This window comes from Macrobrachium rosenbergii, chromosome 5, assembly GCF_040412425.1.
Source record: "Macrobrachium rosenbergii isolate ZJJX-2024 chromosome 5, ASM4041242v1, whole genome shotgun sequence".
In the NCBI taxonomy this organism is placed as follows: Eukaryota; Metazoa; Arthropoda; class Malacostraca; order Decapoda; family Palaemonidae; genus Macrobrachium; species Macrobrachium rosenbergii.
This window is the reverse complement of record NC_089745.1, coordinates 67,049,914-67,077,020: the sequence shown is the minus strand read 5'-3', so window position 1 is coordinate 67,077,020 and position 27,107 is coordinate 67,049,914. Positions and strand designations below refer to the sequence as shown.

The window sequence follows — 27,107 nt, the reverse complement described above, 5'->3', positions numbered from 1 at the left end:
TCAGGGAGACTAAATCATTGCTAAAGAAACGTAATTAAAAAAAGATTGTATCAGTCAGAGCAGTTTTGAACATCATGTGCATAGAATTGTATCCATGGAACAGCTAATTTGGTTACTTTTATTTTTTGATTGCCACCAAGCAGACTCTCTCATGATGCATGCCAGGTGTCTCCGGCCCTTTTATTGACATGAGGGAAATGAATCTATAAGGAAATGGCACCTTCACTGCAGCGACATTCAAAAGGAGTTATCATCTGACTATCTGTCCTCGTTTCCACTGAAGCCTGTGATCTGGAACCCAATGAAAGTTTACTCTTTGGCACACATATTTCAGTAACATAGCCATTTTAAGTCTTCTAAGAGAAATGGGTTTTAAATGTTCAGAGGTTGCTTATGAGCGGCTGAGGCAAGGAATAGTTCATTGCATTATTGCAATGAACTGTTCAAATCGTCTTTTTCATCGGATCTTTATACTTCCACTTGGGTTCTCTGACTTTTTTTTTATTACAGTATTTATGTTTAATACTGATGGTCTGCAAGAAACTTGCCAGCCAGTTTTCTGACGTTTCACCTTATTAATGTAAAAGGCGTGCTGGAATTGGTAGCGGATAAAACTAATGCCCAAAGTCTTTTACGAGACTTCTTTGTTTTCATTTTAATTGTACTCTTCGAGATATTGTATATTGTGATGTTTATGCTTATGCCTTTTTAACTCTTCTCACGTTATTCTACAAGCATTGTAATATTCTTGGTTCAACCATGGAACAGTTCGGTTATCACATCTTGTTCTGGAAATGTTTAGGAGGTGTACTATAGAAAAGGAAATATTCAGCAGATCAAAAGCGTCATCTGTTAATGAAAATTCTTCAACTATTGAGTACTGAAAATTCTTCAACCATTGAATATTACCAGTTTTACTTTTCTATGTTAATTTCACAAACAAAATCAGTGAATGCATCTTCACTGATAGGTTAATGATTTGATACCATTCTGTTTAGACAGCCAAATGTGTTGGTTCTCCAGTATTAAATGCCGATGACTGAGGAAAATTACAGTTCCCGATGTCATTGTCCTCTAAGGAAAATGCAATCTCCGGGATGACTGCAAGAATTCATGTCACACAGCATAAGGCAAGATGCTGGTAATTCACTTATTGAAGAAATGAAGCTGTCAGTTGGAAAGGCATCACAAGGTGCCAAATATATGGAAAAAATTGTAAATTTTCTTATAAGGAAAATTTATATTGCAATTACTTGTAAGCTGATTGAGAGCTGGATGTGCGGAGTACTATAGGAAGCCTACAGTAATGGCCCGCCATGATTTCCAAAGTTTTTTTTATTACATTCAATGATGGAAAACTGCTTAATGAGGGCCCCCCCTCCAACATCCACTGAATGCTCCATTGGTTCCTCGTGGATTTGGTTGGTCTTACATCAACCAAAGGGTCTTTTGTGGCTTCTCATGAGTTCATTGTTGTTGATGGACCTCCCAAGGGTCCATCTAATGTGGAAAGAATTGATCCAGCTCCCTCCGCAGAGACTGAAGGACACATTAATGGTCCTTCAGGGTCACAGGAAGCTTTGTCCAGCATGTTTTTTCTTCTCAATTTTACTTAAGAATAAGACAATAGAAAGTTGGTTTTATTTTCTTCACAAAAGTATAAACGTGAGAGTTAAAGTTCTCTGCTGCTCGTTATTTTTAATGTTATGATTTCTCTCAAACAAATTTTCTCGCGACTCTTGTCTGAGGTGGTATGGTCTCCTAGAGTCAATGGAAAAGGCGGGGGTGGGGGGGGGGGGGCGAATTTTCATGGTATTTACCGTGTGCCTATAGTTGCCAGTTTAAACAGAACTCCGCCTTGCTTTTAGCTCTCCTGTGACAAGGTTTATTGACATGAAAGACATCAAGGGCTAGAAGCACCATGTGGGGAATAATATAAGGCCTAGCTTTATGGAATCTTTAGCAGTTCAAAAGAGAGAATCGGTAGTGGCTGTGGGCATAAGACTCCAGTAACTCTTTTCTTGACTCTTTTAACTTTAATGATATTCTGTATTTTTTACTGTTCACACAACTTTTCTTTAGAAAATTTCGTAAGTTGGAATAAACACTGAGCTTGATTATATCCTTCGTTAGGCATACATTTTAGTGTGGGGTTGGTAACCTCTGTGAGGAGCTTTTCTTTCCTAGCAAGATCTCAAATTCTCCACATAAGCATTGACAGTTGTATGATGAGTTTGAAAGAAATCACAGTTCTCAACGTCTTTGTCCTCCACGGTAATAACACGTAAAATTTAAATACAGGTGGGCTCATAACCAAGTGTAATATTCAAATACCCTCAGGGAACTGTTGCACAAAATCAGAACTAAATCGAACCTTCTTTATAATAACAGTAAAACAGTTATATGAACTTTATACGGGTGCCTCTTCAAAGCAATATTTATGTGCGAAGTTAAACATACGCTCATATATACTGTCCCTTATTCTTTCTCCCATTATATGCATGAGATTGTTTACACTCAAGTCATAGGATGTCAAAGATTAGGATGTCAGTGACAGGATGCTCTTATCATTTGGAAAATCCATTAATCAGAGGCACTCAAGTCTAATGTGCATCCACAGCCCTCGTCCTCGAATGAGGTCAATGAAAATGTGAACATCTCTTTACAGTAGGTTTTGGATCCACTATAGCAGGGAGAAAGCATTTATTCCCCCAAGTCTCTGTTTAAAAGAATAGGTAGATCTGGGAAAATTTTTATTTTCACTGAAAATTCTTTGTGTATATGATACGCTTCCGTGCGCTTGTGTGTCTATGTGTGCACGTTCGTGTGTACGTGCTGGATTCCACGATACAAGGCACCGTGAACACTTAAGTATTTGAAATATAGCAAAAGGAGTATTCTTGGCGAGACTCCAGGAGGGTAGTTTCTCTTGGAGCTACTAATTACTTGGTTTTAAATATATTTATGGTTTTCCTTCATTCGCAATTTGTACCATCGAAGCTTTTTAAATATCGACATGTAAAAGATTTTAATGTAGCCTCGTTCTTAGCAATCACATCGATGCTAGGGACGTTCATCCTTTAGGAATTTTAACCTGTTCAGAGATTGGATGTTACGTCATCTAACTACAGTAACCAAACTACCAAAATTCCCTTAAAGGATTTAAAAGGGATCCTTAGATGACTAATGTTACATCCAAGGACATAATCGCTACCGATTATGGGGAAATGAGGGCTATAACTAGCTGGGAAATATTTTAATGCCCTGTTACTTTCAGTGTAAATAATTTTTAGGAAAATAATGAATTGCGAATCACAGTGGCAGACTGACACATTTACAGAAGCATTTTCATTCTAGAGCTTTTTCTGCTGCAGGGGCTCATTGCTGATCTGCGTGCGTCCTTCATAAAGCGTGTCTCGCAGAGAGAGAGAGAGAGAGAGAGAGAGAGAGAGAGAATTAAATTATAAACCTAATGTTGAGACCACTGTACAAACCTCACGCGTTGTTCAAGTTCAAGGTCATGCAGTGTCATGGTGTTTAAGCCGTCAAGGAACTCGTTGGCTGACTTCTCGGAAAATGAAAGTTGCGAATTATTGAGCGCAGAATGTTTTATTAGATGTAAAAGAGTGTTTGTGTATGTGTGTAAAAATGTTGAATGTTACTACCTTTATGGAACGTAGTAAACATTCGAGTACCTTGGTATAAGTAATTTATTATCGCAAGTGATCATACAATCAAGTGGCCTTATGTGTAACAAGAACACAAACAGATTAATAAATTAAAAAGCTTACCACCTGACCGATGTATATAAACTTAAACACAACTGTCAGGAAATAATATGGCAATAGTGCAACGGTATGGTTTTGGTTTCCTTTGTAGTAAATATTTCGTAACGAGAAAATGAAAGATAATATTGACTCAAGTGGAAAATTTGTGATGCATTTCATACTTAACGGCGTAATAAAAGCAAAGTACCAGGGGACAAACAGTATTTACTCATGCTTGAATATAAAGGTCTTATTTAAATCAGTGAGGCGTAGGTTACCGTCAGTTAAGGTTTCAGTTCAATGTGAATATGGGCGTTTTATCTTACTTTAGGAGGGTTCACTGATCGCTTGAGTTATCAGCGTTCTTACTTACGCAGTAACAATTTGTCCACTGGAATTAAACCGCTCGACAAATAAACAAGCAATATGCAACCGAATAGGAAGCCACTTACCCTTTTTCTTGGATATAAATTAGAGCTAATAGTAGACTCATAAAAATAGTTCCATCCTCTTGGCTAAGGAAAGTGAAAGGACATTACACCAACGAACTGAAACTACCACAGTAAATCTACTAGTCAAATTTTGTATATCTTAGATAATTTAGGAAATTTTAGTCAAGGAGTTATTATTCATCTGAAAACATCTGTTTTGTGTGTGTGTATGTATGATGTGTGTGTGTACATGACGACAGTAGAAAGAATGACACGACTACGAACATGCGTATGCTGTGGTGATAGTGGAGGAAAGTATTATAATACAAAGATTACTTCCGCTAGCCCCAGCTTCAAGGCCGCATGCTTCTCAGGTTGCTGCTCCAAAATTCTCACTATTAGTGTCCACCCACCGCAAAATGACTACTCGTACATTGGACAATAATAGGCACAGGTTTCGTTCTCTCAAGCAGGGAGGTTATTTGTTTTGTTACATTATAGTATAAACATACGTATATCTGATAGATAACCCCCTTTCCTGACGGGATAACCATATCCTGTTGTTGTTGGGTATTCAGCGATGGTTTCATTTGTATATAAATGTGGCTTCTGCTATACACAGTTTTTGGTAGCCGTTCCGCGTATCATCCCTTAATTTTTGGGTGTGATGGTCACAGGTTTTACTATTTTTGATCACCTGGGATGCTTCTTCTTAGCTTAGTCCTTAGTTGTGGTCGCTGTTTTTAATGAGCCTCCTCCAGCTGTTTCTGTCTCGAACAACCGTTTTCATAATTGGTCTTGGCATCTTATGGACTGATGCCCTTCCTAACTCCAATCATCCTTGGGCATGCTTCCTCCCATCCCCTTCATGGATATTATTTGGTTGTTGCATCTCTTAAAACCTTTGCGAATGACACCAGTATTCACACTCAAATTAGGGTTAAGTAAACAAAATATTATTTTTATTAAATGTGGAAAAATCTTCCTTCATCTTGAAAGGCCAACTCGCAAATCTACCTAATTGACCAAAGATGAATAGGTTACTTCAACTACAAAAGGTATGTTCTGCCTTGTACTTGTGTATTAAACATTTGCTGTAATAGAGAACATTTATAAATATTAGAATCTCCACACATGTATTTATTGATTTACTATCAATTCACAAATATCACTGATATTAAGATCAAGATGATAAAGCAAGCTGACGAATAAGTTCGGTAGTTCTTTTTGTTTTCAATTCCTTAGTGATGTAAAGAACCTCGTACATAGGATTCTGTGGAACAGCTAACTTTATTAGCAGGGTCTGACTTGTTTTACTACTACATTAGATTGTATAGTAGTTACAGGTGATTGGTCGCACATGTGTTCAGAGTCAATGGGCATGTGACTGTAAGAGCGCTCTGTGATTGAATAGAGCTGCAATTCAATTCCCGATTGATATATAAGGGCATGTGATAGAAATTCTTTCTCACTAAGAGCAGATTCCACAATAAACTGTGATTGGCTGACAAACCTAGCAGCTAAATGTCGGTTTGGCAGCAGAGCTCTGAAGCTAAATGTTGGTTTGGCAAGGCTCCCCCTCAAGAGAGACAAGGAAATAAATTTGTACACATGCTCATATGTCACCATGTTTGTTAACAAGAGATATATGTATCTTATAGGTAGTTGTTTTTTCCAATGGATTATGCAACTTTTCCCTGTCCTTACCAGGCTGGTGCCTTACGGGATGATGATATGGTACTAGTCTGTGAAAAAGAATAAAGTTACTCATAAATTAGTGATGCAACTTAGAAATATGTATAGGTACAGGATATGAATAACATAACTGTCCCTCATTCATGCTAAGTAAACACCTTTTTGAATGCTGATAAGGTACTAGGTTGTAATTAAAAAAGGTGATATGATATACGGACAACCGTTCCACATCCTACCTGTTAGCTGGCTTTTCTGGATGCTGATAAGGTACTTTGTTTTTTTGTACATTTAGTTTGTCACAAATCGAGTTTTCCTAGTAGTCGGATTTGACACCTGGATTAGGATAGAATGATGGGGGTGTTGTGGTCATCTTTGAAGTGTACTGGTTTTAGCCTGTTGAGGAAGACCTTCTTTGGGTTGCAGGTGAGTGTGTGGTTAATTTTTGACTGCATAAATTTGCCTAGGGAGGTCCATACATCAGAGACGAATACCAGTCCTTTGTCATATGCTATATTATTCCGTTGCCTTGAAGATATATCCTCACCTGTTGGATGAGTTAGGGGTCCCAAAAAGCTAATGTGTAAGAGACCAGATTTTCATCTGGCTTGAGGGAAGTCACCGATGCAGGAGTCAGTGTGTTAGGTTATTTACTTATTCGGTACCTATGGCACTGTCTGGTCCATGATTTTGTCTCTTTGCTCCATCCCAGATGAATTTCTGGCTGTAGTTCTACTGGAGGAGTGGGAGAGGCTGTAAGGGGCGAGTGAATACTTTCTTCCAGATGTCTAGGGGTGAGGGCAGCCATAGCTAGTGTCACAGAGGATGGTACATCCCATGTTGCCAAATTAGACATTTTCCCACTGTAGATTCATGTTGGACATTTGGTAGCCATTTGTTTAGGTGTCTTCAACTTTTGCATTGGTAAGCTCACGGTAATTAATCCCTAGTTGGATGCTGTTGAATTCTGTTCGGGATAGTACATCTGCAACTGGGATTTTCCTTTGCACAGATATGGCGATCACTGAATGTTGATGCTATTGATGGGTGGATTATGCTTGATTTTTTCGGTAAGGCATGTATAAGTGGCAGATGATCCATTAGGATGATGAAAATTGTTTCTTCGAATTGGTGTCTGAAGTGTTTGGTATGCAGGTGTACAGCGAGGAGCTCTGTGTTGAAAGTACTATATCTTCTTTCTGCTGTATTAGGTTTCTGCTGAAGAAACCTGTGGATTGAGTTGTAGTTGACTGACTGGGAGTGTGAGTCTAACCTATTTGGGGAATGATCAAGTGGTTGCATTTGCCTGGGCATCTTTGGTTACTTTGATTGCGTTGCATTGTTCCAGCTGAGAGTCCTGCTGTTTCTGCTGAGGGTGTTGGAGAGGATGGTCATGGTTTGTTCAATTCCTGGGAGGAATTGGTGGTAGAAGTTCACCATTCCTCCCATAAGGCACTAAACGGCTTCCATGAGTGGAAGCTAAGCTGGTTCTGTAAAGTGCTCTTTACTAAGTATACCACCTGGCTGGTCAGTTCACTTTGAATAAATGAGAGCCTTCAGTGATTGACCACAGAGACTGGTGGTTAAACCTGGATTTAGCAGCAAAGCTTAGAAGCTTACACTAGATCGATGCTCTATATGTGTTCAGTTGCTATGGGGCTTACACAAATCACATAGACTAGAACTGTAATAAAGACTAATTCAGATTGTGTTTTACATGAAAAAAGTATGCCTCTAAAAGTGGATGTAGTGTTTTTGCTGCAACATTCTCTAAGTTATGTCATCTTGAGAAGTGGGAATGCACTAGAAGCTTGTAAATTATATTGATGTCATACAGAAATGCACAACTTGCCCATTTAGCAGTGCTATTTTTGTGCAATAACCATGCCCAAATTCAATGTAGGCATTTTGAGATTGTTTTTATCCAGGAAACTCTCTCAGCATTTTGAGTTAGCAACAGTATTCACATGGCAAGCACTTTTATTACTTATAATTGTATATTGTATCTTTGGTAATGCTATACTAATGAAATTAACTGATGAAACAAAAGTAAACTTTGAGACTTTCTCTTCACAGATGAGAAATTCTTGTCTGGGTCATTTATGACAAAATAATGTGGCAACTAATGCTACAGCTCCCTAAAACGGAATATGTTTTAATGAATCCTAATTTGCAAAATTTTGTAAATGATGTCAATTCTTTTAACAACCACTTTTATAATACCTTTCAGAGCTTGTTCTTCTTCCTGGTTTTGTGGTATATCCAAGATATAAGGATTCCTGATACAACTTTGCTGCCTTTGATACATATTCATTTAAGATTCTTTGGCCACTGTAGAACTTATCACCCTCTCTGATTCTCATCTAGTCTACCCTTTCTGTATTCCCTGTTCTGGCACATCAAGCTGTAATACTTAAACCTGATATCAAGACCTGTAGGTATACCATATTACATCTCTTACCCAGTGGACCCATGAATATAATGTACCATACTTCTTTCTGAATGCATTTATCCATTTACTGTCAATAATTTGGCTGTAGTCTGTATTGCTAATTGGAACTTGATTCAGATCTAGAAAGTATTCACAGCTTGGCTTGAGTAAAGATCTGCTGTAAATATATTCTTGACCAAAAGCCTTGGTTTTAGGGCAGGTATAGTTAAGCCTCAAACCATTGCTCAGTTAGAGGGAAATGCAATAGAAGGCAACTTCACTTAACTCATGAGTGATGGTCTACAGGTACAGTACATATACTAACCCATGAGTGTGCACCCAAAGATAACTACACTCAACCAATGATAATTACAGTTACGTTCCAAACGGCTGTTCTTAAGTTCATTTTGTTCAACTTGGTATATGCAAAGTCAGGACGTACAGTGCTATTTATGTTTTTTCATACTAAAACCCAATACTGGTAGTACTGTTACTGTATTTTATGGCACATTTTATTAATACAATGGTACAGTTTTCTTACCTCTGAAACTGGTGTCGTGGGCTTGTCATGATGGATGATGAGAGGGGGAGAGTGGTGTGGAATTAATACAGGGGTGGTGGGTCGTCAGTGTCATCTTGGTTTTCTTCAATTTCTTCAGCAAGGATTTCTTCATCACTTTCCTCTTCATTTGGGGAGGGAGCAGTCATTAGAAATGAGGAGACTCTTGAGGTTGAAGGCACTCGTTTAAAGAATTTGTTTGTAGAAGTTTGCATTTTTTTTTTCTTTTCATCATATGTGATACAATAACATTGGAAAGCATCATGGACTGTTGTGGCTACTTTTGAGAATCTCTCAACATTAGGGTCCTGATTCTCAAAAATAGTCAACACTTTTTGTAGAAGAGAAAATCCCTCGGCCATCAATTTTGTTTCAAACTTCTTTAAGGGAACAGGTTCTTCTTCTTCATGTTCTGTTATTTGCATTTCTTCCAATTCCATCAAACCCTCATTCGTCAATTTCTCTGAATGAATGTGACAGACTGTCAAACAGCTCTGGAAAGTCCTCTTCCCCTATGCCAAGCTGTAACTTTTCACTTATGTCAACGCGACTGTTAAGGATTCCCTTTTCCTCATCTCTTGATTAAACCATCTGAAGTCATTTACAAACTGTGAGCATAAGGCCTTCCATACTCCATTCATGTTGATGTCACTTACTTCACGCCATGCAGCATCAATGTTCTTTACACAACTGTAAATGTTGTAACCCTTCCAGAAGTCACGTGAGGTCACATCTGCGTCATTTATCTCCTTTAATGTTTTCCTTTATGTACAGCGAGTGTAGTGTTTTTTGAAACTTGTTATTACGCCCTGATCCATTGGCTGAATGAGTGAAGTTGTTAGGGAGTAAATGAACAACTTGAGCATCCAGATGGAAGTCATCTAAGTGTGGTGGGTGACCAGGGGCATCCTCCAAAATTAAGAGAATCTTGAAAGGAATGTTATTCTCTCTGCAGTACAGCTAGTGATAAAAAACCAGTCGTCAGATACAGCAAGAGTCACCCAGGCTTTCTTATTGGACATCCAGATTATGGGTAGAGAACTTTTTGTAATATTTTTCAGTGCCCGTGGATTTTCTGCATGATACACGAGGAGAGATTTTAGCTTCGTGTCTCCCGAACAATTGCCACCCAGCAGTAACGTTAGCCTATCCTTCGCCATCTTAAATCCTGGCATCGTCTTCTCTTCAAGGCTGATGTACGTTTTTTCTGGCATTTTTTCCAGAAAAGGCCTGTCTCGTCTATATTAAAAATTTGCAGAGGGGTATAGCCTTCCTTATCAGCTACTTCCTTGAGCGTCCTGGAAAAGTTTTCGGCTGCTGCTTTATTGGCCCTCGCTAACTCACCGCTTATGGACGCGTGATGCAAGTTGGCCCATTTTTTTGAAGCAATGAAACCATCCACGGCTTGTAGCAAATGTTTCATATTTAGCACTTTCGCCAGCCTTAGCCTTCAAGCCATCGAAAAGGCTCTTAGCCTTTTCTTGAATGAGCATGAGGCTAAGTGGTACACATCTTTGTCTTTGGTGTTCCATCCAGATACCCAAAAATTTTTCCATTTCTTCTACACCCTCCCCCTTCTCTTACTTATAATTATTGACTGCATTGGCACAGCACTTTTCACATGTTCCATAATTTTGTTTTTGTTCTTCAAAATTGTGCAGATAGTCGAGCGATTCATATTGTAATGGCGCACTACGTCAACTGTTTTTTCACCACTTTCTAACTTCTTTATTATTGCCACTTTAGTTTCCATTGAGATGGCTTGCTGCTTATTAAGCCTATTTAACACTACCACTTTCATCACTGTCCTTGTGCTTGCCGTTAGCAATGATAGGTAACGGATGCAGTAAATATTTAACGATAAATTCAGACGAATGAATCGCTGCACAGGAGATGAAGCCTCAGCACTAGTGTAGGTACAAAGAATCTGGAATGCTTAGCGGCATCAGCTGCAGTGCTGTTCGGCGTCGGTAGCAGCAGAAATTGTAACTAAGTTGAGGCAGGCCCTCACAACAAAATTTTATATAAGTAACTTCCAGGTAATTACATAGCTAACAATTTCTAGTAACTGGTTGTTAAAATGTGAAAATTCGCTGTAGCGATTCTTTTGTTTTCTTTTGGTGTAACTAGCCCCACCCACTTTCTGGGAAGGAGAGAAACAACACAGCAGAGAGCTTCAATTTATTTCTGCTGACTCCTGACGAAGGTTGTGAGCAGCAGCTTAAATTTTTGGAATCCGTAGACTTTACTGGTTGTTATCCTGAAGTTATCTGAAGTATTTTGGATTCTTTTGGTAGCCTTCCGACATTTATTTAGTCAGGTTGTTATATAAGACAGTTTTTCAGAATTTGGAGTTGTTTTTCACTTATGAGACTTAGTTAGTCAACTTGTTACCGACAGTGTCGAACGCAAGTACGTCTAGCACTTGATATTGTATCAAAGGCTGCAATATGAGGTTAACTTCTGCCAAATATGACTTGCATACAGTGTGTAGGGTTGCAGGGGTCATGCGTGCTCATTAGATCTGACTTGTGCTGAATGTGTTGACTGGGAACCTAGACAATGGAAAGTATTGACTTCTCACTTTTCCGAATTGGAAAGTGATAGGAAGAGGAAAGCGACCGCTAGGAGTTACGAGTCATTAGCTAGCAAGGAATCTTTGACATCTTCCTCTGATGTCCTGTTATTTCTGTTTTGTCCTCAATTCCCAGTCCTTCAACTATTTCACCTGATCCTGCACCCAGCTCCCATACTTCCGAACTCAGTGCCATTGCCAACCTGGAAGCAAAGTTTGAATCTAAGTTTGAGTTGTTGGTTTCAGTTCACGCACTTATGGACCATGAGAAAAGTGCTCACAGTGAAGTGTTAGTGGAGGAGCTGGCTGTCCATCCCACCAGTTCTCCTAGGCGAAGGTCCCTGACACTCCCCTGCACATGGGGAGGTCGGTGGGGTCTGCCTACGGACAGTCAGCCCCTCAGTTGCACCTGTATCCGAATCCCAGGTGGCAGCAGACAGTCATTGGAAAGGTGTCTTTAAGGATGCACACCATCTTTTCTCCAGTTCAGAAGTTTCTAGTCCTGAATACAGATGCCTATGGCTTTTTGTTGACAAATCCAGACCACTGAAAAGGTCAGCGGTTGATGTATCTAGCACCCCTCAGGTGCCTCGTAAGAAGGTCAAGGAGTCTGGACCATCATGCAGCTTTTGGGACAGCCCAGAGCATTTTTCACCAGAACGTTCGCCTGTGAAGTGTCAAGTTTTGGATCCTGATCAGACTCCCTCAGTTTCTAAGTGCAAGCACCCTGTGTCAGAGCGCCCATCGGCACCCGATCTTCCTTCAGCTTCCGAGCATGCATTAGCCCCCTCCTCCTGCTAGCGCCATAGATGTGTCCTTGTCTCTAGTGTCGTTGGCTGAAGAGGAGGTTCAAGATCCAGAGAAGGATACTTCTCCTTCTGCATATGCAGCTCTCCTACACTTCCTTCTTCATAGTTTCCTAAATTCTTCTCACCAGCAACCCCATCCTCCCCGGCTTCCACCTCCCAGATGAGCAGCTTGCCTACGGAATTGTCCAAGGTGCCTAAGATGTTGCTCTCTACTTCAGCTAGGAAGGCTGTGAGCGAGGTTGAGTGCTGGTTAGCAGACGAAAGAGCAAGGAAAGGCTGCGTTCTGTTATCCCCCTTCATGTTTGTTGGAAAGAAGACACTCTTATTATGCTACCGGAGAAGCTCGTTCCTGGGTGTGTCTGCCTCCTCCCAGGGGGACTTCTCGGGTCTTATTGAGTCCTCTCGCAGGTCGGTGTTTGCAGCGGCCAAGGTGACGTTTTCGTCCTCTGAACTCGACCACTTATTTAAGAATATTTTCAAAGTATTCTAAGTAATCAGCTTCCTGGATTGGGCAGTAGGTGCCCTTGCTAAGAAAATCCAGGACTATCCTTAGGTTCCCACGGACCTTGTTTCGGATCTTCTTGCCATTCTTTCCTGCATAGATAGAGGGATAAGAGACAGTTCCTGAGAGTTAGCCTCCACCTATTTGATGGGCATATTGAAGAAAAGAGAGCTTTGGTGCCCATTTACCTTAAAGGGAGTTGTGTCAGCACAGAAATCGGCCGTTCTCTTCTCCCCCATAGCACGTCACCTCCTTTTTCCAGAGTTGGTAGTTAATGGGATCACATCAGACTTACAACAGAAGTCTACAGAGGACTTTTATTACAGTCCTCTAAATGTTCTATGGAGACTCCCTCTTTCAGTGCCAGATCATCCTCTCCTTTGCAGCATCATCCCTTTTGAGGGGGCAGGCAAAGGTTTCAGTCAAGACCAAGAACAAACGTCCATTTCTTTTCTAAATCTATCAAGAAATCTTCAACCATCCTTCCTCCAAGAAGTGAGGATAATGTTCCCCGTGCAGCAGTATGTGCCAGGCTCCTTCCTTTTTAGTAGTGGAGCAAGAGAGGAGCAGAGCAGTGGGTTGTAGAAGTACTCAATAAAGGCTACTGTATTCCGTTCAGAGAAGATCTGCACTTAGTCAAGAAGCTCATTGCATTGACTGCATACTTGATAGGCTCAAAAAGGTTTTCTGCCCTATTGAAGGAAGTTTCATCCCTTCTTCAAAAAAGGGCAATAGAGGTAGTCACAGATGTAAAATCAGAGGGGTTTTACAATCACCTCTTTGTGGTCCCAAAGTCTTCAGGAGGATGGAGACCAGTGTTAGTTGTCAGCACACTGCATGTCTTTGTACAAAAGACAGAATTCAGAATGGAGATGAATCGCTCAATTCTTGCATACATTTTTTAAGGGGACTGGATGGTCTCCATAGACATGCAAGATGCATACTTCCATGTCCCCATACATCCAGACTCGAGGAAGTACCTCAGATTCGTTTTTCGGGACCAGATCCTCCAGTTTTGGGACCTATGCTTCGGTCTTTCAACTGCCCCTCAGGTTTTCACTGTTCTCGCTCTTATAGCAGGTTGGCTCCATCTCATGGGCATCAACTTCGCTCTCTATTTGGACGACTGGCTCCTTTGCGCCCCGATGAAGGAATGTTGCATGGAGGACATTCAAAAGATCCTTCTTTTAGCACAGGATTTGGGACTTTTGATCAATCTAAAGAAGTCTTAACTGGTTCTGTCTCAACATATGGTATACTGTATTTGGGAATGACTGAATTCACTTCTTTTTGGGGCTTTTCCATCCCCCAAGAGAGTGGAGTCCTGTCTACGAACAGTAGACAAATTTCTCTTCCTGCAGACATGTTCAGCCAACAAGTGGATAAGTCTCCTCATGATGTTGGCCTCCATGGAGCAGTTTGTCTACCTGGGGAGACTCCACATGAGAGTCCTTCAGTTTTTTTTTCTCAGAGCCAGCTGGGACAGAAAAACCATCCAGACTCATTTTTCAAGTAACCCAGGACATCAAGAAGCACCTGCCGTGTCTTGGTGACGTTCTTATTCACACAATCGCGTACAGAATGATTGCCATTTACCGACAGGAACTTCACTGTCTCGGCTAATCCGTGCCAGCGTTGCGTCAACACATCACATACACGTATTGTATGAGACTATTACCAACGATGGCGCTGCACAAGACAAAGAAAAACGAATAATCAGTGGATTCATACAGTATCAATAATGATGAGCACATTCTCTCTCTCTCTCTCTCCCTCTCTCTCTCTCTCTCTCTCTCTCTCTCTCTCTCTCTCTGTGTAACCAAATTTCCGTTATGCAATAATGCACTATTTCTGAGAGTTTGTGTAGGATTTTCACATATCCAGATGTTTTACCAACTGATTATAATATGTCAGTCAGTCCTCTGACATTGTTGCGTTATACATATATAACATTTTTGTATAATAAACGTGTGTGTGTGTCTGTGTGTGTGCGTGTTTTTGAAGTTTTCATTTTCTATCCTATTTTAATTTCCAAATTTTACATTATCCACTGATTTTTTGGTCATAAATTATTTTCTGTACATGATTTGATTACATTTTTTTCACACTTACATAACGTTTGGAAAACGAATACACTTGAGATAAAGAAAGAAAACTGATTTATTTTTTACAGTTAATATAGTAAAACTCCTCTTATTTTTTTATACAAAAAACATCCAAACTACTTGATGTAGAAAACTTTAACATTAATAATAATAATATGAAAATTAAACTTGGGTTTTACTACAAGCTACATGAACTCAAAATGGGGGTACCTGGGGGTACCAGTTTCAAATGGGGGGCACATGGCCTCCTGTGCCGCCCCCCAGTTACGCCTATGGAAGGACCGGAAGGGCTGTTAGTCTCTCCAGAATTCCCTGTTGTCCCAAGGATAATTAGCTTTAGAATATCATAGTTCAACAGAAATTGCAGTTTGATGTGAATAGTATCCTAAGCTAAATAATACTTGTCATTCAGTACTTTGACATTCTGTCTTGTAATGTTGTCCAGTACTGAGCTATCCAACCCTTTTTCACTTTCCAGTCCTCATCTGCCTTGTAATGTAATATCATTTTCCCCGTCCATTCTATTACCCAGCATCATCTGATCTTCAGTTGTCTTACTGCTTTGACAGTCATGAGTCTGTTATTGAAAGCACCATTGCTTGAGTCAAACCAGTACAAAATGTCCAGTTCTCATATACTCTTGGTCATTGTTTCCATTTATTGTTCAGCAGCTGCTGGTTATCTCAGAAGTGTTGTGAGACTGTTGTTTGCCATGGCTTAATCAATCTTCAAGAAAATAAAGCAATTGAGCCAAAGCCTTCAACTTGAGTTGTTTGAACACTCAGAAGTCTTATTCACCCTAAATCTACCATGGAGGAAGACCTTAATTACTTCTCATTCTCCAGCTGCCTGTAACATCTATCTCATCATGTTTTCCACCCATAAGTCGTTTTCATTTAGGGTAGTATCACTTATTGCATGCCTTGTGTGACACACTTGTTGGTACATGAGGCTCTTTGCAGTTTTCCTTCAGTAAGCAGCATTATTAAGTTCTTCGTTTTTATTTTTCATTCAGTTTCTTTCAACTCTAGTTCTCAAGTCTTCACTGCCTGTTTAACAACAAATTCTTTCAATGATCCTAGCACGAGACATATAAGTCCTTTTAAAAGAGATTTATAATAGTAATAATATCACCTAGCTAGCTGGGCCTGACAGGAGTTTAAGGTAATCAAGTTAATGCTGAAATACTTACTTTTCTACTTTGATTATAAGTTTGTGGTTTTGTAAAATAACATGACATTAAACTTGGGAAACATTTATTCTGTAGAGTACTTGGGCTAAACATACATTATGAACTTGTGTATCGCATGTAATACAAGGCTATCTGCAATAATCAAAGGTTGACAGTTGGCATAGGCAATAGCGTATTATTCTTAAAAATAAAACAAAATACTACAAAAATACTTTCCTAAAAAATCAAGTACATACAACTATGAAATATAAAGAAACAAGTTACTGTTGTGACACAATTGTAAAGAAATGTTTTTGTTTAGAAGAGAAATACACTAAAGAATATAAGCAAATTTTATTTCCTGGAATAAGAAACCCCATTTATGAACAGCTTTGAATAAAACATTTAATCCTTAATACTGTATCTATACTGAATTTCTGAGTAGATGCTAGAAAGTTATAGAGTACAGTACAGTGAACAAAATAAAGTCAAAATTTCATTAGAAAACTAGCAATCATGCATGATGAAATACCTGTACTCACTTTATATTGAATATAAAGAAACTTGCAAAATCACTAACAAATTTTATTATCTGAAATCAAATTCACAGCTTGATAAATGATCTAGCCCTTAATATTGAATTTCATTTCAATGGTAGAAATTTCAGGCTTTATACATCATGAACAAAAATGTAATCACATTTAAAAAAAGAGAAACATAATTACTGTGCAGTATAGTATATGCTGCATAAACAAAAAAGTTACTTGGAAAAATATGTATGGTAAATAAATATTACTCCCATCAAATACAAAACTCTGATTATGAAACTTTTTGTAAAATTTCAGATCCTCAGTACATACCCGTACTTTTTTCATTCTCTTATTAGATATTTCAGATGTTACACGATGTTAATTTAAAAAAAAAATTGTGTGTAAAAAATGCAGCAATAATGTACAGTACTGTGCCATTAAATTTAATAATTATATATGGCAAAAACAGATATTACAGTATACAATTTAAGTAAAATACAACAAATCGCATTCAGATGTTCTCACTGTCCATATTTCCTAAATAGCTTTCAGAGAAAGAATAAGAAACCTGTCATTCTGTCAAAACTAATCAGATGAATCAGCCTTTATTTTCAAGACACCAATTAAATCCATTCTGAAACAGTCTTGCCCAAGGAGCAGCCAGATATTCTTTGTGTGGAGAACTTGTTAAAGGTTCTGCCATATGGGGCCACTGCCATCGAAGGACACAACGTTCTGGATGTGGCATTAGTGCTAAATGCCGACCACATGGCGAGGTTATGCCAGCTACTCCACCTTGAAAAAAAAAATGGAAAACTTGAAATATCTTTATCAGTATGATATGAACGTGCCCAAATGAATGACTGTTTTATTCTTGAATTCAGAACAGTGAAGATTTTTGGTCAAGAAATAACAATTCTCAACTAAAAGAATACACAATCTATATTATATACTCTGAAAATAATACAGACGGGGTTTAATTTTGCAAGTCTTTTAGTCTTTAATAGAAGTAAAAATACCAAAACAAATAATGATCTGGCATAAGTGCATATTTTGAAGATTATGTACTGTCATCAGTCTTATGAAAATTTTTTTACAGCAATGGGCCTTATACTTAGAACAAAAAAGTTTTGCCATATAAAAAAAATGGAGAAAACCCTTGAGAGAAACTGTCTTCCATGCTGAAATCAGACTTACTTCTTAGTGAACAATGCAGACCCTCACCAACCTCACTACTAACAAGGAGATTAAATGAAAATTGCATTTCCTGAAAGCAACTACAGTATATATAGTTTTAGAACACTTTCCACTCAGGCTTTCCTGAACATGATCATGCCAAAAGCCAAGAGTAGCTTGTTATACAACAACTTTATAATTCAGAATTAATACATTCTGTCAGTAGTAAAAAATATTCACACTGAAGAATGTGTACCTCTCCATATATGAAAGGAAGACATATACATAAGTTACAGGCAGATTGTATTGACAGAAAAAGAATCATAATAAAGAGGAAAAACTATACAAATTGAAGACACCTAATGTAGCAATCACATTTAAATTCTATTATTATTATTATTACTATTATTGTTATGAAATACAATTCAGTACAGTACTGTAGTTTAACATGGTCAGTGAGCCACATTCATACATTCTCATAAGGCTTGCCAAAGAGTTGTCTCTGAGTGAGAAATGACAATAAAACAATGCGCAGTTAAAGAATTTAGAGAGATTAGTAAAGAGAGACCAAAGAAGACAGATGAAAAGTATGTATAAAGCAAAAAACTTGAATCTAGGGCAGAAAGATTGCTGCAAAGAACCTTACGCATTGTTTACAGGGTGAAGTGCTCAGCACACTGTAGATATAGTATAGAAATTAAGTTGGTCTTGTAAGCACCAAAAACAAACAAACAGAAAGAAAGATACGACAGTATCAAGAGAAGTGGGTAGCAAATTAAACAAACGTCATACTAAGTGGTGACTGTTTAAGACAGCCTTTATGAAGTCATAAGTAATTATAAGTGATACAGCTAGTACAGTAGTAGACAAAATGTGAGGTAATAAATGAATGAAAAGTGCTATAATTGATAGAAAAGATCAAAATTTAATCAGACTTAGGACTTTCCATAGCTATGATTTTTAGAAATGTAATTCCCTATCTGTCTTGTTAGGACTGAAAGTGGTGGAGACCTGAATTGATATAATTGAAGCAAAACTGATTCCTAGGTAAGGCTTTAATCAAGCGCTTATCTTCATTTTTGTGCAATCGGGCAACAACAAAAACTTAATACATTTTTTTTTCTGAATAATTAAGTACAAAAGTAAAAAACATAAAAATGTATACCACTGAGTGCAAATTTCAACAATTTAAAAAAAAAAGTCAGTAACATTACACCAACCTTCTGAACCATTTGGATTCATGGGATATAATTTTGTTGGTTGATCCTCATCATCTATGTAGCGCATAGCAATGCATCTACTGGAGATCAGGGATGCCAAGACATCGCTACTGCTATAGACAAATCGTCCTGGAACAGAAAAAATAATAATGATTTGAACAGGTTCCTAATCGCTATATACTGTATTGAGTTTAGAAAATATGACATCACTATGATTAAAGAACTTGATAACTAAGAAAAGCTCTAGAGGCCTAGCTTCCTACTAAAAATTAAATAACTTGTAAGATTGTACAACCAATTTCTGGTGATAAATCACAGGTCTATGAAGTGTCCTATGAACAATGTATATCCACTTTTTCACAAAGATATATTGCTTAAAAAAGACACTGTATTTAGATACATTACATGGAAATTATTATGGAATTAAGAGTAAAGAATTGTTTAAAAGAGAAATACAATCATTTCTTTTACAGGCTCTTTACTTCATTATTTTTTTTTTTTTGAAAGAAATTATTTCCCTGTTTAATAGGCTTATTCTGAAGAACATTTGAAAATAGACAAAATACGTGCCTGAATCAAGAGGTAAATGAGTAAAATTTTACATTTCTACAGCTAAGTTTTGACAGTTCCTTTTCCAGCTCTGAGTCCTTTTTTACCATGATAGCATTTCAATATTTTCTCCATTGTTTTCAATTATTCATAAAATTCTTTAGAAGGCTTCATTGATTTTTTATTACCTCTACTTATTATGCCTGTCCATGAGTTATCTACTAATGGCACATATGACCCAAGATATGGTTATTTTGGAAATTTATGGGCAATAAATCCACTGAAGTATTCTAAACCACCTTTCCCTATTGCTTCCAAGTTATTCATCGTCAGTCTCTTGCAAACTTTCAGTGAAGCTATTTCCTTTTTCTTCTGCACCGAAACTCTCTGGTAAACTAGACATTATGGCTTACATATTCAGTTCACGTTGTAATGACTCATCATCATTACTATGGGAAGAAGTTTGCATATCTAGTAAAAATTGGAATGTGCCAGCTGTTATGTTATCTCCTTTGCAGTTGCTGTCTTTGTTATATTTTGATCCCATTAGAGAGCTGTCTTTCCCTAAAAGATGACACCTAATTCTTTGCTGCACTGCAACTGCCGATGGATGCTGATAGCAAGCTCCCATCTGTCATAGGCAGGCAAGGAAATGCTGAAGTCCGTCTTAATTTAGTCTATGTTATTATATATTGAAAATGTCTTTCACAGTTTGTAGCAATTTGAGCAAAGACTGTGAGGAAATTACAGATCCTTTTTGAAATGGGCAAAAACCTTTACTTCCCAGAACCTTTATTGATTTTTCCATTTCTACCATGTATTTAGGAATTTCGTCTTGGTTTGACATGTTCAACCCAGATGCATTTCTGGATATGTTAAGTTGTGAAAAGTTGCTCCTTTTTTCGTTTTACATTTATTGGAGAACACCCATAATTAGCACAACGAAACATTTAATGTATAGCTACAGATACTGTATCATAAGCAATAAAACAATGTTATGCACTGAACAGTTTGAGTTTACTAGTTTATAATAGGTACAGGAAGAGCTTCACACTGAACACCAGGACTCTCTGATATCATAATCCAACCCATTGTTTACCTGCGTAGAAAAGGACACGTTTTAGGTCACTGGTGGGTTGACCTGGTATTCTTTAGACCTTGTTCTTAATGGCACATTCATCTTCTAGATATTTAGAGTGCATCCTCACCCCAAAATAAATCCTAATATTCTAATACTTCTTTGTGGATCGGGTTGTGGCTGCTCACGGTTGTTGTACCGCCAATCCAGTGTACGTATTATATCTTCACTCATACTGTTTAATTCAAGGCAGCTTTTATTCTGGCCTTCCTAATCTTCTTGGAATGGAATACTGTATAGAGTTTAGGCCAAAGGCCAAGCACTGAGACCCATGAGGTCATTCCGTACTGGAAGGGAAATTGATAGTAGAACAGTTTGAAATACAAAATAGGAGGAAAATCTCGCAGTTGCACTATGAGATCATTGTTAGGAGAGGGTGGGTAGCAAGATGGAAGAAAGATAATACGAATGGAGGTACAGTAACAGAATAAAAGGGGTTGCAGCTAGGGGCCTGAAGGGATGCCGCAAAGAACCTTTAGTACAGTAATGCCTAAACTGCACCATGTGAGGTACACTGACGGCACTATCCCCTACGGGGGGGAGGCCCAACACGCAATTGCATCTCTATCCCTTGTTGACCATAACAGAAAGCTTCATGGGTCATGGATGTTTAAATTATTCTATCTGAGGTTACATGAGTTGCAAAGATGTTGCCTTCTGTCCCTATGTCATCCTTAAAAGTCTAATAGGAATTCCACAAAAGCTTATTCCCTATTTGGCATCCCTTTGATATGACCGTCAAATCTTTCTCTGCCACTTACCTTATCATCCCTCAGCCTCCCTTTATATCAGCATATTTTGGAATGAAGTATGTAAATTCTTGATTATTTCAGCCTTTTTTTTAAGCCATCCTTCTGTTTTGGTTACTCAAAGACATTTGCTTTTCACAGTGTCAAAAAGTGAGATTTTCCAATGTCAGTTACAATTGTAGGAGATCTTACCACCCGTATTTCCCTTGATTTGCAAGTCCTTTCTCATGTCCTTGCAATGCTGAACTAGGGCTGTATTTACTTCAGAACATGCTTTCTTTTCAAAGCATAGTAACTTTAGGAGAGAAGGTCAGGACAGGGTCTCTGGCATGATATCAACAACCATAATTTTGGATGTTAAGAATACTTTGCTCAAGCTAAAGCTTTTCATTGAATGATGCCAGACTGTTTTTACAGATTTGGTATTATCTTCTGGTAATTCAACTTCAAAATAATTTTAGTTACACTTGCTCATCAGTCAGTCAAAATTTTGCACCATGTAGAGATGGCTCAAAGAATTTGTTCTTAGATGAAACATGAAATTTGGAGCAGTAAAATGTTCAAGAGGTTGAACAACCAGATGGAAAGATAGCTGATGGAATGGCTGATAATTAAAAAGCACAAAGTATTAAATCAAGTTAAACTGTCACTTCCAAATTCTAAGCCTAAAGGATGATGCATTTAAGCTCTAAGATCCCTGTTTCCTAGAATACAGTATAAAGCATAATTTTCAGATAACCCTTCAAATCTGAACCTAGCTCTTTCAGGCTTAGGGTCTTTCAAAATATACTGGTACTTTACTAAACATATGGTAATCCCTCTGTGTCAACATCTTTCAAAGGCTACAGGCACTAATACCTTCATATATAGAAACTGTGAAGTCTTTGGAGGCCTTCAGTGTCAAAGAGAATAAAGATTCAAGAAAATTTTCAAATTACTAGAAACTTGCACATCCTTACCTTCACCATGAGCAACCCAAATTCCCATCTTAGCACCCTCCATACCAGCAAGTAAGATGGAATTTGAAGATTCAATACATACTCGAGACCACCTTGACTCGAATCGTCCACTAATATTTTCAGTTAATCTTACTGATGTTACATCACCTGTGAAGACAGTTCACAATTGGTTTTGCTCAGAAAATAAGAATCCTGCAATCAGGTTCAGAATCCATAAAGTACAGCAATTTTATATCAAAGCAAAAATTATACTGGACTGCAGAATATGTAATAATATGTGAAGAGGCTGAAAATGACGTGAAAAGGTTGTATTTAAGCACTGACTAATTATAGATTAATATTTAAAAAACTGATTATCATGATTGCCAAATGCAAGACCACATAAACATACTGAAATTATAGCATAGAATATTCAAACATATACAGTACAATAAAATCATTATATATATATTTATTACCTATATAAGAGATGGCATTAGGTACAAAGTAGTCAGCTGTTTCTCCTGTTTGTGGACTAGATCCTTGTTAAGTGTACTGTACAAAGAGACTTTTGTTTTGGAAATTGTTTTTTCTGGTTGACTAACCCACCGGGCATACTTTATGCAGTAAGTAAAAGAAGTTTTATAAATACTGTTAAGGTTGCAGTCTCAAAATTGGTGGTATTTTCATTACAATACAAGTGTTATGAAAATTAAATTGCAAGTGTAATGATTCCTTTCAAATTTTAAATGTAATGTGCCATTTAAAACTGTGAGTGTGATGTTTACTTTTGGGTAGCTTGGCCATTGTGTGATGCCTAGTATAGTAGCTTGTGTGCTGCACTAGCGCCATTGCAAGTTGTAACTAACCAGAGGTGCCTGGATTAGGATGTATTTCGCTGTTAAGGATATATTACTGGCAATTATATTGACACGACATGCTGAACCGATATTTGAAGTTATCATCCATACGTTAATGGATTTAATTTTTTTTTAATTTATGTGACTGTATAATTTAGTTCAGGTTAAGTGGAGCTGTGAACATATCCCCTATCATAATCCAAGGTTTTGGACAGGGGTGTTAATGTGAATTTTTACTTTGTGTTAAAATGTGATTTCCAGTTTAATTTGGTTATGTAGTGGAATCATAATTTTACATGAAAATTTTATATAATAAATGTGTACAGTGGTGTTTGTCTATCCCTCATCGACTTTATGCGGAAAAAAAATTTTAAATGAATATTCCTTACACACACATGTGTATGTGTGTGTATATTATATACATATATATATATGTGTGTGTGTGTGTCAGCAATGTTTAGCATCTAAAGTGCATAAAATTTTGGTGAAAGTACTATAACTTACTTTCCTGATTGACTGGGTTAAGCCAACCTAAGAGAGCTACCAGCTGACAGCCATTACATACGCCAAGCGAGAAAGTATCTGGCCGGTTTTTCCATGACTCCAGAACTCTCTTGAATTCGGTTCTACCTTGGATACTAGCTGCCCACCCTACAGCGGAACCCAGCACATCTGTCAAGAAAAGTTTTCACCAATTACACTCTAGTAAAGTGTTATTCATCTTGATACAAAACTTCTGCATACTTTAAGAAATGACACTCACTATTGCTAAGTACAGTAATACATTTATTGTATTTTGGTACATACAGTGGCAGAGCATTCATCTTTCCAATAAAATATGTCCTTTTATATTAGAAATATTCTTTATAATAAATTTTTCTTTATAAATTGTAACTAATGTAGGCAGTTCTGAAAGAAGAAATCAACACCCATGGGTAAAATCCTCTTGAATGCATTGAAAAATATTCACATATGATGTAGCTGGCAAAACTCTTGAGTGTGAGAGTCATCTTACTCTATGGAGCTAGAGGATCTGCATTTTATTGATATTCCTCTGCTACTCCTCCGCTACCATTTGTGTTTTTCATGAACCTCTAAATGAGCACACGTCATATTGCTCCTTTACTAAAAGAAATGCTGATAGTAGTTAAACTGTTTGTATTAGATGATAATATAACCATGGTTTAATTATATTGCTGTAGACTTACGTCACCCAGTATAGTACATACATACATACATACATACATACATACATACATACATACATACATACATACATACATACATACATACATACATACATACATACATACATATACATACATATATATATATATATATATATATATATATATATATATATATATATATATATATATATATATATATATATATATATACATATATACATATATTATGATATGTTCCAAGTATCTGGTTATTATTACACAACTAATCATAGAATTCACAAATTTACCTCACTTCAGCCAGGTACCTGAACTCCCATAACAAAGATTACAACTAAGTACTCTAAAGGTAACAGTGATCCTTAAAAAGCTTATAAATCACGTGAAAAATCAAACTAAGTTTATCAAAACAAGTGTGAGGTATCAACAATTAAACAAGAAATATACTAGAGAAAAAGGGCATCTTTCCATCAAACAACTTTAACTGTTTCCCTGGTCTTAATTCACTTCAGCAAAACTAAAGGAACAAAACATGTTTATCACATCGCCTTATGCACACAATTAATCCTATTCACTGATGGCCAACAGGTGAAGCACTGTTTTTAAAAATGTTAAATAGAAAAATTTATTTTTAAATTCAAAATATATAATTAGAATTCACAATCTGAAAAGATTTACTATCACTTGAAAACAACACAAAATTTAATTAATTCTTGAGTTAAATTATTAAACAAAACTATATAACAAAAACTTTAATTTATTAAGAAATTAAGTTAATCAAGCAAAACATAAGAACTACGCAAGATTTGAAAAGAAAATCTTAGTAAATGAAAATTAAATCAAGTATGCAAGGTTAAATTATCAAGAAATATTTAAAATGCTAAGTAAATAAATGTTAAATCATCAATACATAAAATGTGAAACATCAAGAGATTGCAAACACAATAACACACACAACCACACAAAAGATTGACCAAAATTTCCCTAATACATCTTGTTATACCATGGTAATAATAAGTAAAATTCACTTTACCTTACACAAGCTTGTAAAAACTTTGCAAAATGTACTCGAAATACAGTTGCTTGAGATTCACAAAACACACTTTTTTCGTTAGGTGCTGTTACACACTTTTCCTACATTCAGATCTCAAAAGCTAAGATTAACACCAGTGACCACAGAAATATTTTATGTTAATAGTTTCTCTCTTCCAACAGGAACGGTCTCTGAAAGCAGAACGAACAAATTTTTGGTTTCCAGTTAGAAACAAAACAATCAGACAACGTCAGAACAATACATGATCAGAGAAACGTAATCTCACAAAACATGACGTAATCAATCGAAATATGTGCATTTACTCTCGAAAAGGCATACGACTCAAGCAGAAAATCATATGGGACGAAGCTCTTAATGAAATCTCAACATGATCAAATTAGATGGCAGCTGGCTAGCCACAAATGGCATGCTTTCAAAACAAGACGAAGAACCAAAGTTAATTTTCAGAACAGTACATAAAACACTGCGAAATCATTCGTCTCTTTCTCGCACGAGAAAAACCTTACATGACTCGATTGCCATTCCCTCGCTTGTTAACGCGTTATCTTTCGCAACGACAACTGAACCAAAACATGACACAAAATCACAACTACAGAACACTTGTTGCTGGGGGACAAAATGTGCAATCACATACTACGTTATTATTAAAACATATTATTAGTTCTAAATTATGCTGTTAAGTTATCCAAATCACCAACTCTTTTGAGATTTGACATTACACTACATACGATAGTTCAGCAATTATTATTATTACACAGGACACATTACAACTAGAATGGTAAACATATCAAAATCAAGGAATGCTATAAACACTACAAGGCAATATCATGAAATAAATATATATACAGTATATATATGTATGTATACAGTAAACCTCCCGTATTCACGGTCTCAGTACAGTATTCGCGGACTCACCTATTAGCGGATTTCTCTGTGGAACATATATACACATCATTTGCAGAAAATTCACCCATTCGCAGTATTTTGGTATGCATCCCCCGCGAATATGCGGGGTTTATTGTATATATATATATATACACATGTATATATATGTATTTATACATATATGTACATATATATGAGTGTATATATATATATTATATATATAGCCAAGGCCACAGGAAAGATAAAAGAAGGGGTACCAAGTGCTTTCGCACAAGGAAACCTGTAAATTTACAGGGTTCCTTGCATGGATTGTAAGTATTTTTATTTAGGACAATCTGGGAAGGGACTGGAGAAAAGAATTAAACAACACAGATATAGTTGTAAGAGCCCCTTGGACAATTAACTGTCTCTTCCAAACACGTGTGTGTTCCGTGTGTCGTCGATCGTCATCATCGAGTCGACAGGACAAAACAGGAGCGCCTGTTTTTCTTTCTCTACAGGAACGAAGATTTCAACCATACAATATTTCAGTCTTTCTCCTAAGCATTGTTGTCTTAACGTATTATGTACAATCACCACTACTTGCATTGCCATGCAACATTCTAATCATGTACTCATAATGTTCCAACGAATCTTCTGTATCAAACTGTGTGTATGTTTCTGTTTGGAAGACGCCAAAGGTCTCTCCATTTCACATTTATTATGCTATTGCATTGTATCCATTAATCTGTCTTGAATCTCATGCAATTGGCCATATGTAGAATTTCCTGACCCTTCCA

The 27,107-nt window shown here is 37.2% G+C and overlaps 1 protein-coding gene and 1 long non-coding RNA gene across 5 annotated transcripts in view; one reads left to right on the top strand and one right to left on the bottom strand.

Moving 5' to 3' along the window:
- Positions 1–27,107, top strand: part of LOC136838874 (uncharacterized) — a 530,691-nt gene that overhangs the window by 167,968 nt on the left and 335,616 nt on the right. The window lies entirely within an intron of this gene.
- Positions 16,111–27,107, bottom strand: part of Pfas (phosphoribosylformylglycinamidine synthase) — a 205,416-nt gene continuing 194,419 nt past the window's right edge. For 2 of the 3 annotated variants that reach the window (XM_067104532.1, XM_067104533.1), the window contains exons 25-28: positions 23,707–23,874; positions 22,364–22,510; positions 18,969–19,097; positions 16,111–17,367 (exon numbers count right to left, since the gene is read on the bottom strand). In XM_067104532.1, coding sequence (XP_066960633.1) covers positions 17,171–17,367; positions 18,969–19,097; positions 22,364–22,510; positions 23,707–23,874 — 641 coding nt within the window. In that variant the 3' untranslated portion in view covers positions 16,111–17,170. Of the gene's footprint in view, positions 17,368–18,968; positions 19,098–22,363; positions 22,511–23,706; positions 23,875–27,107 lie in introns of those variants that run through there. The other variant, XM_067104534.1, reaches the window with a different exon arrangement.